Source organism: Cyprinodon tularosa, unplaced genomic scaffold, assembly GCF_016077235.1.
Source record: "Cyprinodon tularosa strain WSP-4 unplaced genomic scaffold, ASM1607723v1 ctg621, whole genome shotgun sequence".
NCBI classification, from domain to species: Eukaryota; Metazoa; Chordata; class Actinopteri; order Cyprinodontiformes; family Cyprinodontidae; genus Cyprinodon; species Cyprinodon tularosa.
The window spans coordinates 316,561-331,420 of record NW_024039365.1 but is presented as its reverse complement, the minus strand read 5'-3'; the positions used below and the strand labels follow the sequence as shown (position 1 = coordinate 331,420).

General features: G+C 34.0%; 1 protein-coding gene across 1 annotated transcript in view; it reads left to right on the top strand.

The window, feature by feature from the left end:
• The first annotated feature begins 7,350 nt into the window (after nt 1-7,350).
• The window catches only part of pparg (peroxisome proliferator-activated receptor gamma), a 58,761-nt gene continuing 51,251 nt past the window's right edge, over nt 7,351-14,860 (top strand). Inside the window, exon 1 of the mRNA XM_038307855.1 lies at nt 7,351-7,494. Within this exon, the coding sequence (XP_038163783.1) occupies nt 7,440-7,494 (55 nt within the window). The 5' untranslated portion in view covers nt 7,351-7,439. The remainder of the gene's footprint in view (nt 7,495-14,860) is intronic.

Below are 14,860 nucleotides of genomic sequence, written 5' to 3'. Positions count from 1 at the left end.
ACTTATTATTCTTTCCACATTGAGTGTTTTTTTTTTATTTTTTTTTTATATTCATTAAGATACGCCTTTATCAATAAAGCCTCTATAGCAGAATATTGGTTGACCCTCCCACATTCTTAAACTAATCAAAGAATAGATAAAGATATATCCTGGCCCAGTGGATGCTGTTTCCTTGTTGAGGTAGTTAGTTTCTTTTTGCAAAAAAGAAAAACAAAAAGTAATATTATGTTAAAAATGTTTTTTTTTTCTATTTATCTAGTTCAACAGCACACAGGACAAAGGCATCTGCAACCCTCATACGATACTTCCCATTGCCAAAGAGTCAGAAAGTGTAAATCACATGCATAATACATCTACCAGAAACACATAATGCATTACAAAACTGTTCTCATTACCGTAAATCATACTTTGTCAATGTTTTTTACTGTTTAAAGAGCTTCATTAATTTAGCTAGCCAGCAGATGGCAGTATATAATTCTGGTATTGCTTGGCACTTCTGCATGGGTATAGTAAATAAGTTGAATATTACCATTTGCAAAGATATATAAGCTTTCTGTTATAAATTAAGGAATATGATAACTTGATAAAAAGCAACAGAAATCACAGATCTGCTTTTTATGTAAACCCCCAGGATATATATTCATAAAAACACAAAAACGAGTCACTGGAAATATGAAATATATATTTTTCGGGATTTTTTTCCCCCTCTGTTTCTAATGTGTCGGTTCTTTCCTCTTTCTTTCTTTCTGCATTCGGAGCCTACCATTGACCAAAGTGGGACAATAAGGGTGCAGCATGTGAACATGTGGGGGAGTTTTTTTTAACACCTAGGCAACCAACAGTCTCAAGGTGTTAACCTAAGTTGCTCAGCTTACATGTGAAACAGCACTTTCCTCTGTTGTATAAAGAACAGAACACCAAGTGAACATTAAGAAAAACATGCAAGTAGAGCCAAATTTATGTGTGTTAGTTTTGGAACAGGCATAAATGCATCTAAAAATGAATACTGCTTGTGCAAAAATACAAGAGGTCACAAACAGGTATGCTATATGCAAATTCCCTAGTGCACTTCTTATGCACTGTCTATGCACTATGCGGGGTGCAAAGATAAAGGAAACAAGCACTATTTTTATCTCTTGGTCACCTGCTCATGAGATGTGAGTGAACCCAAGGCTGACATGAAATGTGGGCGCTTAATGCAGATCAGCACAATTCAACTTGGCAACCTGTTTTGTTTTGAGACCTGCTGGATGTTGGACCAAAGCAGGTCTGATTGCAAGCAGGAGAGACTGCAAAGCATTAAAGTTATATTATATGTAAAACAGGGATTAAACTTATTTTAGTTAAAGAAAATACGTATTTACACTTTTCTATATTAGAAAACTCCAAGTGATGACAAACTAGAGTTTTTTTAATGAACGCTGTTGGATATGCTCTAATCTTCTGGGACCCAAATATATAAACAGGGAGAAAATACTGCAAAGCTTTGTTTGTGACAGCAACACTCTCATGGGTGTAATTATTTTTTCTTGTTTTAGTCAGCAAATATAAATTTTTAAAACAATGTGGGAAAGAGAAAGACAGAACATCAGCTAGTTGACGCTACTGCTTATTTAAAAAAAATTAATGATCAAATAAGATGTACAACTGTTGCCTGGCTGCACATTTAAGTACTTTGTACAATTTGAGGGTAGCTTTCTTCTACTATTTGTAAATTACAATTTATGGCGACTTTAAAGGGGTAAAAGAATTCTGCAAGAAGTTTTAGTTTCCACTGACATGAAACTAAACTGATATGTGAAAGCTTACAGGTTGAAATTCCAAGTTTAGATTAGTTTTGACACCAGATTCTGTAACATAGCTCATTTTATGTCATATAAAAATAAATCAAATAGAAAAACCTCACATATAAGTTACAGTAGTTAGCATAATGTATAGTGAAAAACATTTTAACTATTCAGTTTTTTTAGCAAATACTTTTCCGCTAAATTATTTTCTTCCTGACATGCTGTGCTGTTTTTCTTGTGAAAAGAAGATATTTTATCATCTAAAAAAGGTTTGTCAAACCAAAACTCAAGAAACATGAATAAAACTAGTGACATTTGTCTCACCAGTAGGACAGAGAAATCACAAATCATTAACAGAAACTGCCTGACAAAAAGTTTAAATGTTTTTTAAATGAAATTCTGACATTGGAATGGAAAGGGTTACAAAACATTTAATAGGCCTCTGGGACTCCTGCAGACAGCAGTGAGAACCACTATACCTTAATGGTGAAGAAAATGGAACAATTGAAACCTCCAAGGAGTGGCAGCTCAACTAAACTAACACTGAGAGTACATTGTTAATAAGGCATGCTTTCTTTCTTATTGAACAATAGAAAGGAGACCTGGCTAGAATGGCATCCATTGGACAGTTACAAGAAAGAAAAAAACATGGCTAACCAAAGAGAAACACAAAAGACGGGACCTGCCAAAGCAGCAAAATCACAGATTCCCATGGCTTTTGGAAAAAAATTTAAAGAAGTCAAAGAAAAACTCTTTGGATGGTTTTAATCTTGTTACATCTGGTGTAAAATTGAAACAGCATTTTCAATAGAAAAACAAAAACATATCATATCAGCTCCTTTAAGACCTTGACAACCTGCTGTATCTGACAGAACACATATTTTCAGCCTTTGCATTACAATCTCAAGATAAATGCTCTGGTGTTAGACCATTACCTGATACACACCAGTTAAAGTCCTCTGAATGCCCTCAAAAAACTAAAAGTTTTGCAGCGGACTAGTCAGAAACACAAATCTGATTTAGTCTTAGGCCTGGATTACCAACCTTGACTAACCTTACTGTGTGCTTTCCGATCTACTCTCCTTGCCTGTGAGTATTGGCAAAAAAGGACACTTGCTGCAAAAGAAGAACTGGGTGAATCGGTGATGCAAAAACACAGCCTCTGACCCGCATGCAAAAATTCTAGTCCTTGACTTAGTCCTCCTGGGTTCAAATCCGGACACTATGACTTTTGCTGCATATCTTCCCTCTCTCCACCATATTTCCTGTTTTTCTACTGTTGAATTAAAGCCACAAGTAGCACAAAACTTAAAAAGAACTTATTTTGGCCCCCTCTATTAGATTCAGAGGCAAGTACTTTGTCACATAGGTTCAAGTCGGTTTAGGTAGCTTTTTTTCCTTAAAGATTACATTTTTGTTTCATTTCTTTCTCCTCAGGTTATCAGTATTTCTTATAAAGATTGTGTCATGATAATAAAAAAAAAACATTGAAATTAGACACAAAGGCAAAAATGGTGGATAACTGTAGGTCATCACGTTTATCAGCTTACATGGTTAGGAACTTTTTGGATATGAGTCCTCTTTTTTTCACAGTTTTGCTTCAATGCTTGTTGCAGTTGTCGTGTGCTGCAGTACCACAGGAAGTTAAAACCCAATCTAACCAGAATCTGTCACCTTCTCCTTTGCAAGAATAATCATGATGCCACATTTTGTGTGAGTAGCTCAAAACTGTTTCTAACGAGACGTTAGAGAAACCTTTCCAGTGATCTAGGTAGAATTGTTTCCGTTATTCAGACAATCCTACTGATTTGAAAAGGTTTTCACATGATGTCATTTGAAAATAACACCGGTTAGTTTAAAATAAAATAGAAATCAGAACTCTAGCTTTAGCAGATTCTGGCTAAAAGTTAGAAAGAAGAGATTTAGCTTTGCATCGAAAGTTAATCTTAAGGGCCATCAAATGTAGAGTAAGAAGAATGAGATAAAGGACGATACAAACAGACATTTTGAAAAACAAAGGTATATAAATCACAGGATTTATAAATGAGCTTACAAGTTTGATATGCCAACTTGTGCTTTAAATTGAAATAGTTAGCTCTAGTTTCACAATAAATGTCCAAAATGACCCATAAAATCTGCATGTATCTGAAACCTGTCTAGGTAGTCTACTGAGCAGCTGTCATCACAGACTATCAATGTTTTTGGTTGCTCATACTGACATATATCCGGTAAGATCAAAGTCTTTGGTTTGACCATAATAACCAAATCACTCTGCATTGGCCCTCGGCTAAGTAAGAGACAACCCCTTGGAGATGAATCAGTAATATATGTCTATAATAAAAACTATGGTCCAGGTCAGATTATAATAAATTCCATGGGATCTTTATAAGTGAGAAATGTACTGAATCTAATTCAACTTTTAAAAGTTCTGTTTCATAGGGGTTCAAGTATCTATGCAGCCAAGTAAACATTCATTATTTTTATTTTATTTTTTTTTGCTGCAACATTGGTGGAGACCTAAACAACCACACTAACACAATAAAAAAGCCTACATCAACAAATCATCAAATTACAACAAAATACTATATAGTTTAACCACTATACAGTATTACAAAAACATAGCTTAATAAGATAAGAGAACATCATGCAATATTCAAATGTATGTCATTTACAAAAAATCATTTCATGTCTGTTTATTGAACCAATTGTTTTAATTGTATCATGATTTTAATTTTCTGTTTTGAAAGATGAAAAATAGTTTTTTGGTATTACTGATTCATTTGCACCAAATTTATAAATGTGTAATTTCTCTCTAAGATGAAACTATTCTATCAATTGGCAACCAAAACAGTCCCCTGAAGTAAGAAAGTTGTTTCAAAGAATTTATTCAAATACAAGTTAACAGTAAATGAAGCTTTCACAAGTCTTAAAATGATTGCATATAATGGATTTATTTTTGTATGTATTCCAACAAATGTTAGAAATTCAACATTATTGAACAAAACATGTGGAAAAATACTGTTTTTGGAAAATTATATCATTATAGAAAATGAGATTTAAAAAATATGGGTGTGGAAATTCAACCATAAATGCAATTCACATCCATAAACTCCTTCTATGGCATTCATCTGATAAAAACTTACAAGCATATCATATAGGCTTCCTTTTTTAGACTTAATAGCCATGTTCACCTTTGTCGTCAGTGAAGTTAGGATCCAATTCACACCTTCTGACTCAGCACTTCAATGAAGGTCTGCATTCCTTATAAAGATTCTGGACTTTGATTAGTTCAGGTTCAAAATAAATAAAAGGAGAAAGACTGGCTTATTTTACAGAAATTACAGACATGGTATATTTCATACTTTGTTAAATCTTCGACCGTATTATACAAGCACACACATTGACATTTACAACATTATTTCATAATTACCTCTGATAGTTTAAAGGTTAAATACTGCAATATATAGACTGGAAGAATCCGTATTGAATTATTCTACACCAAAAGAAAAACAGGTTTTGTGATTTTTGTATGAAAACTATAGTTATAAAAAAACCCTGCAGAATTCAAGTTCAATTAATCCAAGTGCCGCATTTTTTGGAGAAGGAAAATAATTGGCAAATATGGTCTTAATGCCAAAAAAAAGCATATTCTAACTCACTAAATAGACTAAATGTTTTACCAACCATATCATATGATTTTTTTTAAAGTATATAAACTATTCACATTTCATTATTTTAGGAGTTTCATGTATAAATGATAGCATGTTGTTGAAATTGCACAAATTTACTCTATCTTTAGCACCTCAACCCCCCCCCCCCCATTTTTTTTATTTTTCTTTAACAATGTCTTTAATGTTATGGGGGCAGTTATCTTATAATTACTGTATTTGGAGATGAAATACTAAACATATTCATAGACTGTAGGCTAGATGTTTTCATATTACATTCCACGTTTTTCAGTGTAAAACCAGGCCGCAATCAAGGTTGAATGGCAGTAAAACTTGTTTCTTACAGACATACTCATGAGATAAAAAAAAAAATAAGTTTATTTTACTATATCGCACATTTATGTATTTTAATACAGGATATAGGTTTCACTGATAACACATCCCATCCAACATTTGCTAACTCTAATAGAAGAACCTCTGCTTATAGTTTGGCTATCTTTAGTAGTACTCAAAAAAACCTGACCAAATAATAGTATATATGCAGGATTGATTCAATTGTTAAGAAATTATGGAAGGGAGAAGACGGGAGAAAAATGACAAAAATCCCCGTAGAAAAGAAGCTGAACAAGGTGAAGCCCAAACATATCCGGGTGGCAATATAGAATATGTTCAAGTTCGATTTCAAATAAAAAAAACTTTTAGACGATGTTGAATAAAATGTTTTGACTAACCTATAATTACCAATAGGTAATTATAGGTTAATCAAACTAGTAATAAAAGTAGTAATACATTTTTTTTGCATATTGTAACTTCAAATAATGTTGTTGTTTTTTCACCTAGGGGAATTTAATATAAGCATCTGAATGTTTAGCATAGTTATTTTAATTATAAGGCAACCATTTTGGATTTTGAGACCTCAGGTCATTTGGATCTCCAACTCTAGGGGAATTTTGTTATTTATTTATTAGTTTTCAAACTTGCAACTATGTTTCATTAACTTTGTCTCCTGATAATAATACAAATAACAACAATAACAGTCCTACACAGTGATATTTGGACAACCTATCAACAGCAAGTATTATTTGGAAAACAATTTGAGAACTATATCAAATCTAAATCTAAAGAAAGAAAAAAAAAAATCCAAATTATAATGTTTAAATACTCCAAATAAATGACACACATTAAAATTGTGTTACCTTCCACAAAGTTTGGTGTATGGGAAAAAATCACTTTGTAAATAGTTCTTTACATTACCATGTTGATAGAATCCGTTTAATTGAATAAATGGGAGCTCTGGAGGGTAACTCGATCCCTTAGCAGACATGTGTCCTCTGGATCCCAACAGGCTGAGCTGATCGGAGGGAGGAGAGAGAGAGGAAGCAGCAGCAGCATGCGCTAATAACTCTCCAGCAATCGGACCTGACCACCTCCAACACCGCGGCGCTTCTGTCCGTCTCTCCCCCACCGAGCTCCGGAGCTTTAAAGACCAAGCCTAACAAGTATAAACAAAGGAAGAAACCCCGACCCAGCCTGAGCCGAAACGAGCGGGTTGCCTTTCCTCTGCGGTTCAGCGCGCTGATCAGGTCAGTCACCTTCCGCGCGCTCCACAGCCTGCTGCGCCATGCGTTCTATGGCTGCACACCTAAAATAAACACATCTTAAAAAGTCCAATTAAAAATATCTGCTTGTGTTAAAGAACAGCCCATGTTTATTTATCTTTTAAAGCAAACTTCTATTTTTAAAAACCATCTATAGAAATATCGATTCTTTATAATAGGCAACTTATTCTAAGGCTAATTAGACTGAACCGGTGCTGTTGATTGTAAAGGTTGGGCACTTTCTGCAGCGTAACGAACTTCCAAGCGGCGTGCAGGTTGGGGGTGGCCATAGTCAGGGGGGTGCGGTCAAAGCACTGACAACTGGCACACAGTCAGGTGTTGGTCCAGAGTGTATCTCTTGGCCACAGCGTAAGTCTGAGTTTGACATGCAAACACCCGGCCGAGATTTCAACCATCTAAGTGGTCACAGCTACTCCTCAGGTAAGTGCACTTCATAGAAAGTCTGTCTTTTCTGATCGACTTCTGCAAAACTGAGATTTTTTTAGCTTTTTTAACCCCCTTTCAAATTAGGACACATTTGAGTAAAATGCAGATGTATTTCTCACATCCTTATCCTGTGTCCTTATCTCATGTGTCATATGAGGAATTTGTAGAGTGTGCTGAACATTCAGGGACTTCTGCATTTCTAACCTGCCCTGGAAATAATTGTTGTGACTCAGCAATAATGCAATTGGCTGTTTTTTTTTTTTTTTTGTTAGTTTAGTGCTTCACCAGATGTGCTTAAATACTCACATTTTAAAGCAAAACAATCTATCTATCTATCTATCTATCTATCATCTGTCTGTCTGTCTATCTATCTATCTTGCATTTCTCATATGTAAATCTTATATGTAAACATCAGATGTTGCATCACTTGAATGTTTGATCATGGAACACCGCCAACCCAGGTAAAATTAGCCAATTCCTATCTCTGGTAAATGGTACATTTTTACTATATAAGCCTTTTTACTTTATAAGGAGTCTAATTAGTCAGAATACATTGTTGGATAACGTTTTTGTGCCTTATACCAGTAAAAAATAAAAATGAAAGAATATGTACTATACCTATTGTTAAGTTTGACAAATATTGTGCTAATGAATTTCTCATTCTAATGTAGGTAAAAACATTTTTATGCATTTCTGCACTTAAAAGCATGTTTGGTAAGCAGTTGGAATGGTACAGTGTTGTCAGAGCTGACAGTATTTCCTGTGTTGTTTTATTTTGCGGTTTTCTTTTAAACAAGCATAATAAACAGGATACATAAATAAAGACAGAGTTATTACAGATTTATTACATTATTTATTTATTATTATTTCTGAGGAACAGTGTAAATAAAAGCAATAATAAAATACTTTTCAGAGGTATAGAATACCTTGTTTTTTATGGCAGTAACTAATGTATACATAATAGGATTAGGTTTTCACTCATAAACTTATAAAGATCATTATATTTTAGCAAAGTTACTCTCAATCTACCTTCTATTACACAGTCATAACAGGAGTTTATCAGGGGTTACAATGTCATTGCTAATATAAGATTCCTTTGTTGAGGAGAGAAACTCAAGAAAACATTGTGGTTGAAAAATTAGAGAAGTGACATTTGGTTGCTTCCTTAGTTTATTTCATTAAGTTTTCATTTTGCTTAGCTTTCAAATTAGTTTTGAAACAAACAGTTTTGCAAGCCTTTTTTTGTTTTGTTTTTTAGAAATCTATGACGTTTTTCTGTACAAAGTCTAGAAATGCGCCTACAGTACAGATGTGTAAAAAATCACACACAGCTTTAATGATCTCCCCCTTGACCCTTGTCTCGGGTTAACCTGTCGCATAACTTTGCATAAGCATCTTGAAGTCTCATTCTAGGTTGGACACAGGTGCTGAGGCAACACCATGGCCTCAATTATTCACTTATCAAGTTATATCATTCCTTTAACTGGGGAGGCGTGTACGCGTTAGAGGCCACTTATGTGAACGACAAAGAGATTTGGACTTTGTTCTGCAGCCATAAATGAAAGGAGTGCCTCAAGATGCTGTTTTTGTTGTCCATCTGACATGCTTTTTCATCTCTGTAGCTAACATAAGACCTACATTTGCATACAATCTGATAGTACACCATCTTCTCTTGTGGAATATAAAAAAAAAGTGTCCTATATAGTTTTGTTTTATAGGGAGCTACTGCAAAATACTTAAAGGAAGAGAGACAGTCTAAACATCTGTTTCTGCAAAAACATCCAGATAAAAGAGAATAGCTTGCCTCAAATCATCTCAAAGATAATTAACCACTATTAATCTCTCCACTATTCACATCCTGGTGTGTCAAATCCATTGCAGATTCAATAATTTAAAACAATTCCACAAGTTTTGTTACACTTTATCAGAGGGCAGGGTTGCTTTTTAACCTTTTTCACATTAGCGTTGTTAAATAGTTTTTCAAATTGAGTGTAATTATTAACCTCAAGGCCAATCGTTTCAACATTTACTGTCTAAATACAGAAACATTTTGGCCCCAAAATGAGACTTTTATTGACATCAAACCTTCTTTTTGGACACCGAACAGAAACTGAACATTTTAGCTGTTGTTAATCTTTTATGCCTGTATATCATTCTCAGACCACAATATCCTCCTCTGCACATTTGTGCAATCTTAAGAGTCTTTCTGAATCTGTGAATTAACTGTGCTGATTTTAATAAGGTTTGACACTTATTAAATTTGCATGTGCCTTTGATTGTTTTTTTTTTTGTTTGATTCTTTTTTTTATCATTATGAGTTCTCTTGCTTTTAAACGGGAAGATGTACAAAGTAAACTAACCCGTTTAGTTACATCAAAATCTTTTAGTGCAAACATGTTTTTGACACTTTGATTGAGGGGTTGTGTAGGCTGCACGTGCTCGAAGGGTTTTCTTCTCTCTTAACAGGGTCTACTGTACTTCAAAACTCTGCGCTTTGATCACAACACCTGTCTTCTGAGATGTGACTCATGTTCAGGAGAACTTCAAAGCAAATGTTCAGTTTTTATCTTTTTACACTTTGCATTGAATGCTATTTTTTTCCCTTGATAATATTGCTATAGTAGCTTTTTTGCTATCTGACTTGTTGATGATTTTTATTAAAGTTGGAAACTTAGAGCAAGACTCATTAGCCATATGCTTTGTATTCATAATGTAACACCTATAACTCCTGTCCTGGAATAGGCCTTTGACATGTCTACATGAAAGTTAAATTAGAACAAGAATTTTGAATCATTTATTTAATTATATTTTGATCACCCAATAGCATCAGTATAACAGTTTGTAAAGCTGACAGGCTGGTGTCATGGTAGCTGCATTATAGGCTTGTCTTCACCACTTGTTATTTCTAGCAAAGTTTCTAATTTAAAACTACTTTGTTGCAACTAGATAAGGTATTTTCATCAGCTTGCTGTGGTATTGTTACTGTGGTCTCTGACCATGTTAACAACTATATGAGAATAATGATGTCAGATTGAAAGACACAGTAGTATCACTGGGCACTAAACAGAAATTGACTGTCCACAAGATAGGACCTTGCATAATTGTGCTTGAAGACAGGGGTGCATCCAGAAAGGCTACTTACGGTTACCAAATAGGTTCCTCTCATAATATCTGGGGGGCAAAACCAAAAGCAAATGACATAATTTTGATTTGTGATTTCAACGTGGCAAAAGGAGAGATGCATTTAAAAATTGTGATGTTTTAAAATAAACAACATCAGTGTGAATAGATAAATAAATAAATATAATACAAAATGAAACGCATATAAGCCTGTCGTTGACACATATTTTTCATATTAGAAACACAAGCTGAATTTTTGACGGGAAAAAGGCGTGAAAATTTTTTTTAACTAGTTTATTTTAGCGAAAGTCTGGTTGCTTCCAGTTTAAGCCTGTTTTGTGGTTGTCATGAGGCGGATGATTGCGAATTTACACAGGCAACAAAACTATTATTAACTTTTCCCCTTATTGATACCACTTCTTTAAAAAAAAAAAGCTACATGATATTTCTACTGCTCTGAGGTGCTACTGAACATAACTGACATTACAACCACCCACCTTAAAAGTCCAACTTTGACTGAAAAACTGGTCTGACCTGTTTGGGTATAGATGAAAAAAACAAACAGAAAACGAGCATCTGTATAGTTTGGTATCGGGACATTAGCTATAGCTCCGTTGGGGGTTTTTTAGAAGCCGGAGGTTACACAGCATAAACGATCTAAAACTAAGTTAAACATTTTTAAAAGTTAAGTGTATTTACCATTAATATGAGTAGGAAAAAGAGACGATCTGCCAATGGAATGAGTATTTTCACCCTTAAAATAATATAGTTAGATATTATGCAATTAAAATAAGAGACTGCATTTTTTTTTTATAAAAACGTATTCTTACCTGCTCAATTCAAGTAAAGAAATGCACTTATTGTAAGAAAATCTGACTTACTTGAAATTCATTTTTGGAGTGCATTTCTGCTTTTAGAGGTTACAGCAACAAATACATATATTGTTTCTCAAAACTATTTTCATTAATATTTTAGACAAAGTAACCTATTAGTCATATATTTTGGGGTAAAATGAAAATATATGTAAGCATAAAACAGTGCATCCATTTTTTATTGTAATACACAAATATTTGCATTCTATAATAAAGCTTTTATATATATATATATATATATATATATATATATATATATATATATATATATATATATATATATATATATATATATATATATATATATATATATATATATATACATACATCATTAAGTGATGGCAATTTAAATCAACTCAGACCACCTTCATTAGTGCATATTTTAAGTTTGAATGCTTTGTTTTCCATTCCTTTTGGATTATTTGACTCTTTTGGAGTCAAGTAATACCTGACAAGGACATTAATGTATTTTGCCAGAAGCTGAGAACGTCTAAAAACCTGCAGACACCATTTCTTGTTAGGCATCTCTGAAAACTTTGAAACACAGAAAGCAGGGAAACACTCTACCAAGGAAGCATATGTGTTTTTCTTCTCTTCTGAAGCAAGTGTGGGCAAGCTCATGGAATTATTAAAAAAGTGGCCCTGGCATACAACTAATGTTATTTTTTTAGACAAAACAACAATTTATTTGTCTAGACACATCGCAAGTCAGACAGTGAGCTTTAAGGAGCATTTTTTTAAAATCTGTTATTATGTTCAATCTTGTTAAATAGATCTTAATAGAACTATTTTTTGGCCCTGTAGATAGGGCTTTCTCTTGGCCAAGCCTATAGAATGTTGCACAGACAAAAACACTGTTTGTTGATTTACTTGTCAGTTATTTAAATGTCTTAATATATAAATAGTTGCACAAATAGTTGCACAACTCACCCACACAGACACTGAGATATCCGTCCACCAACAAGACCATTCCTCTTGCCAGTGCACTCTAACACACATATTGGTCAACCAACAGTAGGAATATGTATCGACCTTTGTCCTAATTTCCCTTTAAGAAATATGTGGGAGTAAACAGCAGCCCCTTAGGTCCATATCCTAGTCTTTTTTTGGGAATTCACTCGTGACTCATGTTTTTGTGTGTGGGGTTTGCAGTTGTTTCACTGAGGGTGGGATCACCTGAGGGATCAATGGGTGTTGCGGGAAATGACGCAAAATGTCATGAAACCACTCCCTTAATTTAAACTTGGATAATTTTTGTAAAATGTCAAATGATCATGAAAGTAAAATAGGAACAGAGATCGTTCTCTTTCTGAATTATATGTTGTGTGTTTGTATGGCTGTCATCACTAACTAGTAGGGCTCATCTTAAATGTATGAAATTTCAAATTCAATTTGAATTGCAGAAATAAAAGATCATTTGAAATTGAGGCTTTAAAGTGTTTTTGGGTGTGTTCTGGTTACAGATTTTAAGGTCTTTTTAAGGCATGGTTTGTATTTAGTATTTCTACGGTTTTAGTTGTTTCTAGTAAATTTACAGAAACAATATTGGGTTATGTCCTTAACACAGGGGAGGACAAAAACATCTAGGCTTTGTACCTATTTTTTTAATGCAAAATTTAAATTTAATTTAATGCTCAAAACTGAAGATCTATAAAGTGGCTATGTTTTGAAAAATAATTCTGGTTTGAAACAAAAACTTCATACCAGTTTCAGAGGTGAATAATCCAGATCAAGAAAGTAAACAGTTGCTACAGAAATTAGCTCAATTTCCGAATTAATTCCACAGATCGGGGGCTAATCATCGGGTTAAGGGAACAGAATTAAGAAAAATAAAGCAGGATTTTTAATTTCTAGACCTGGATTCTCCACCTCTGCCAACTATGAGACTTTAAACAGATGTCCTATCTATGTTAGCATAGGCCTCTTACACTGTGTTACATTGGCACACAAATTTCTATCACCATTTACCTACATAGCATAACACCTGCATTTAGCAATAGATTATTTTTAAGTCCATGTTGTCCAGATGCATTTGTTTCTCTTTCTCTTAAAGACTATGAGTTATACAAACACTGCTTGTACAAGAGAGTTATAAGATGCTTAGGTTGTCTGGTTATTAGTCAGGCTATCTGCTTAGTAAGCCAGCCTGCTTAACAGACAAGCTTCTAATAATCTTCTACCTCTAGTTTCAAACCGCATTATCCTGTTAAGTATCGTGTGGTCTTCCTTTAGTTTATACTCTTATGTTCATTACATGAAATATTTACTCTCAGCCTTATTTGTCCTTATTGGAAGTCCTTTTCTTCCTGCCAGCTGTCTGTGTTCAGTAACAGTTAAGAAAGAACCAGTGCAGCTTCATTCTTTGCTTCATACTGCTGAAGGAAGAACCGCTTACTTTCTCTTTAAAATACATGATAACATTACTTTTCTTTAACCTAAACTCTAGCAACTGGCTACCCGGTGGACTAAATGTGATTATCAGGCTTCCAAGGATTTTAACCAAAGCTGGAAACAGCAGGAAAAACCCTTTAGCTTTTTGTCTTCTTAATATATAAGTCCCATCAGTTGCACCGGTTAAGCTTGACATTTGATTTTTAAAGTAAGCACAGCTTTAATAAATTCACCACTGCTCTGTCACTCTTTCCTTAAGTGTAACTATGGATACATATCAAAATAACTACAATATTTATTTTCTGCTGTTTAAGATATTTTCTAATTGATTATCCTTCTTGGATCAGATTAATAAAGCTGTGACATCGGAGTTACAACCTAGAGACAGTATGTCAGAATGAACATCTGTGTCAAATTGATCCATACTGTACATAGCAACTCATTACTAATTGAAGTTCTGAAGAGTGGAAGCTGGTCATTCCTGAAGTTTCTCTTGAATGCAGAGTTGCTAGAGTTCCAAAACATTCACAAAAGAATGACAGTTTAACAGTTACTAGAACATGGAAATTCATTTCAGTTTTAATTATTTTTTACTCGAGTTTCTGACACAGTAGTGGACTGTTGGCCTAATGGTTAGAGCATTGCGTTTATGCTTTGAGAAGATTGCAAGTACCTTGTTCGATCCCCACAGTCTGCACTCTGGGTCCCTGAGCAAGACCTGCCACCCTGGGTGCAATTGCAACCAATGTTTTGTTTTATTTATCATGTAATGTACTTTTAAATGTATAAGTCCAGTACTTGTCGCAGCTCAGCAACGATTTACACATTAAGGTAACTTCTAAATCTTACTCTGCTGTATATAGATGATTTAAAATACATTTCCTGTATGTACACCTTTCCCAGCACCTAAACTCAAATATATTTTCAGTAAATCAGAGACAGGTCATGTGTGTCTTTTCTTATTGTCTGTCTAAACA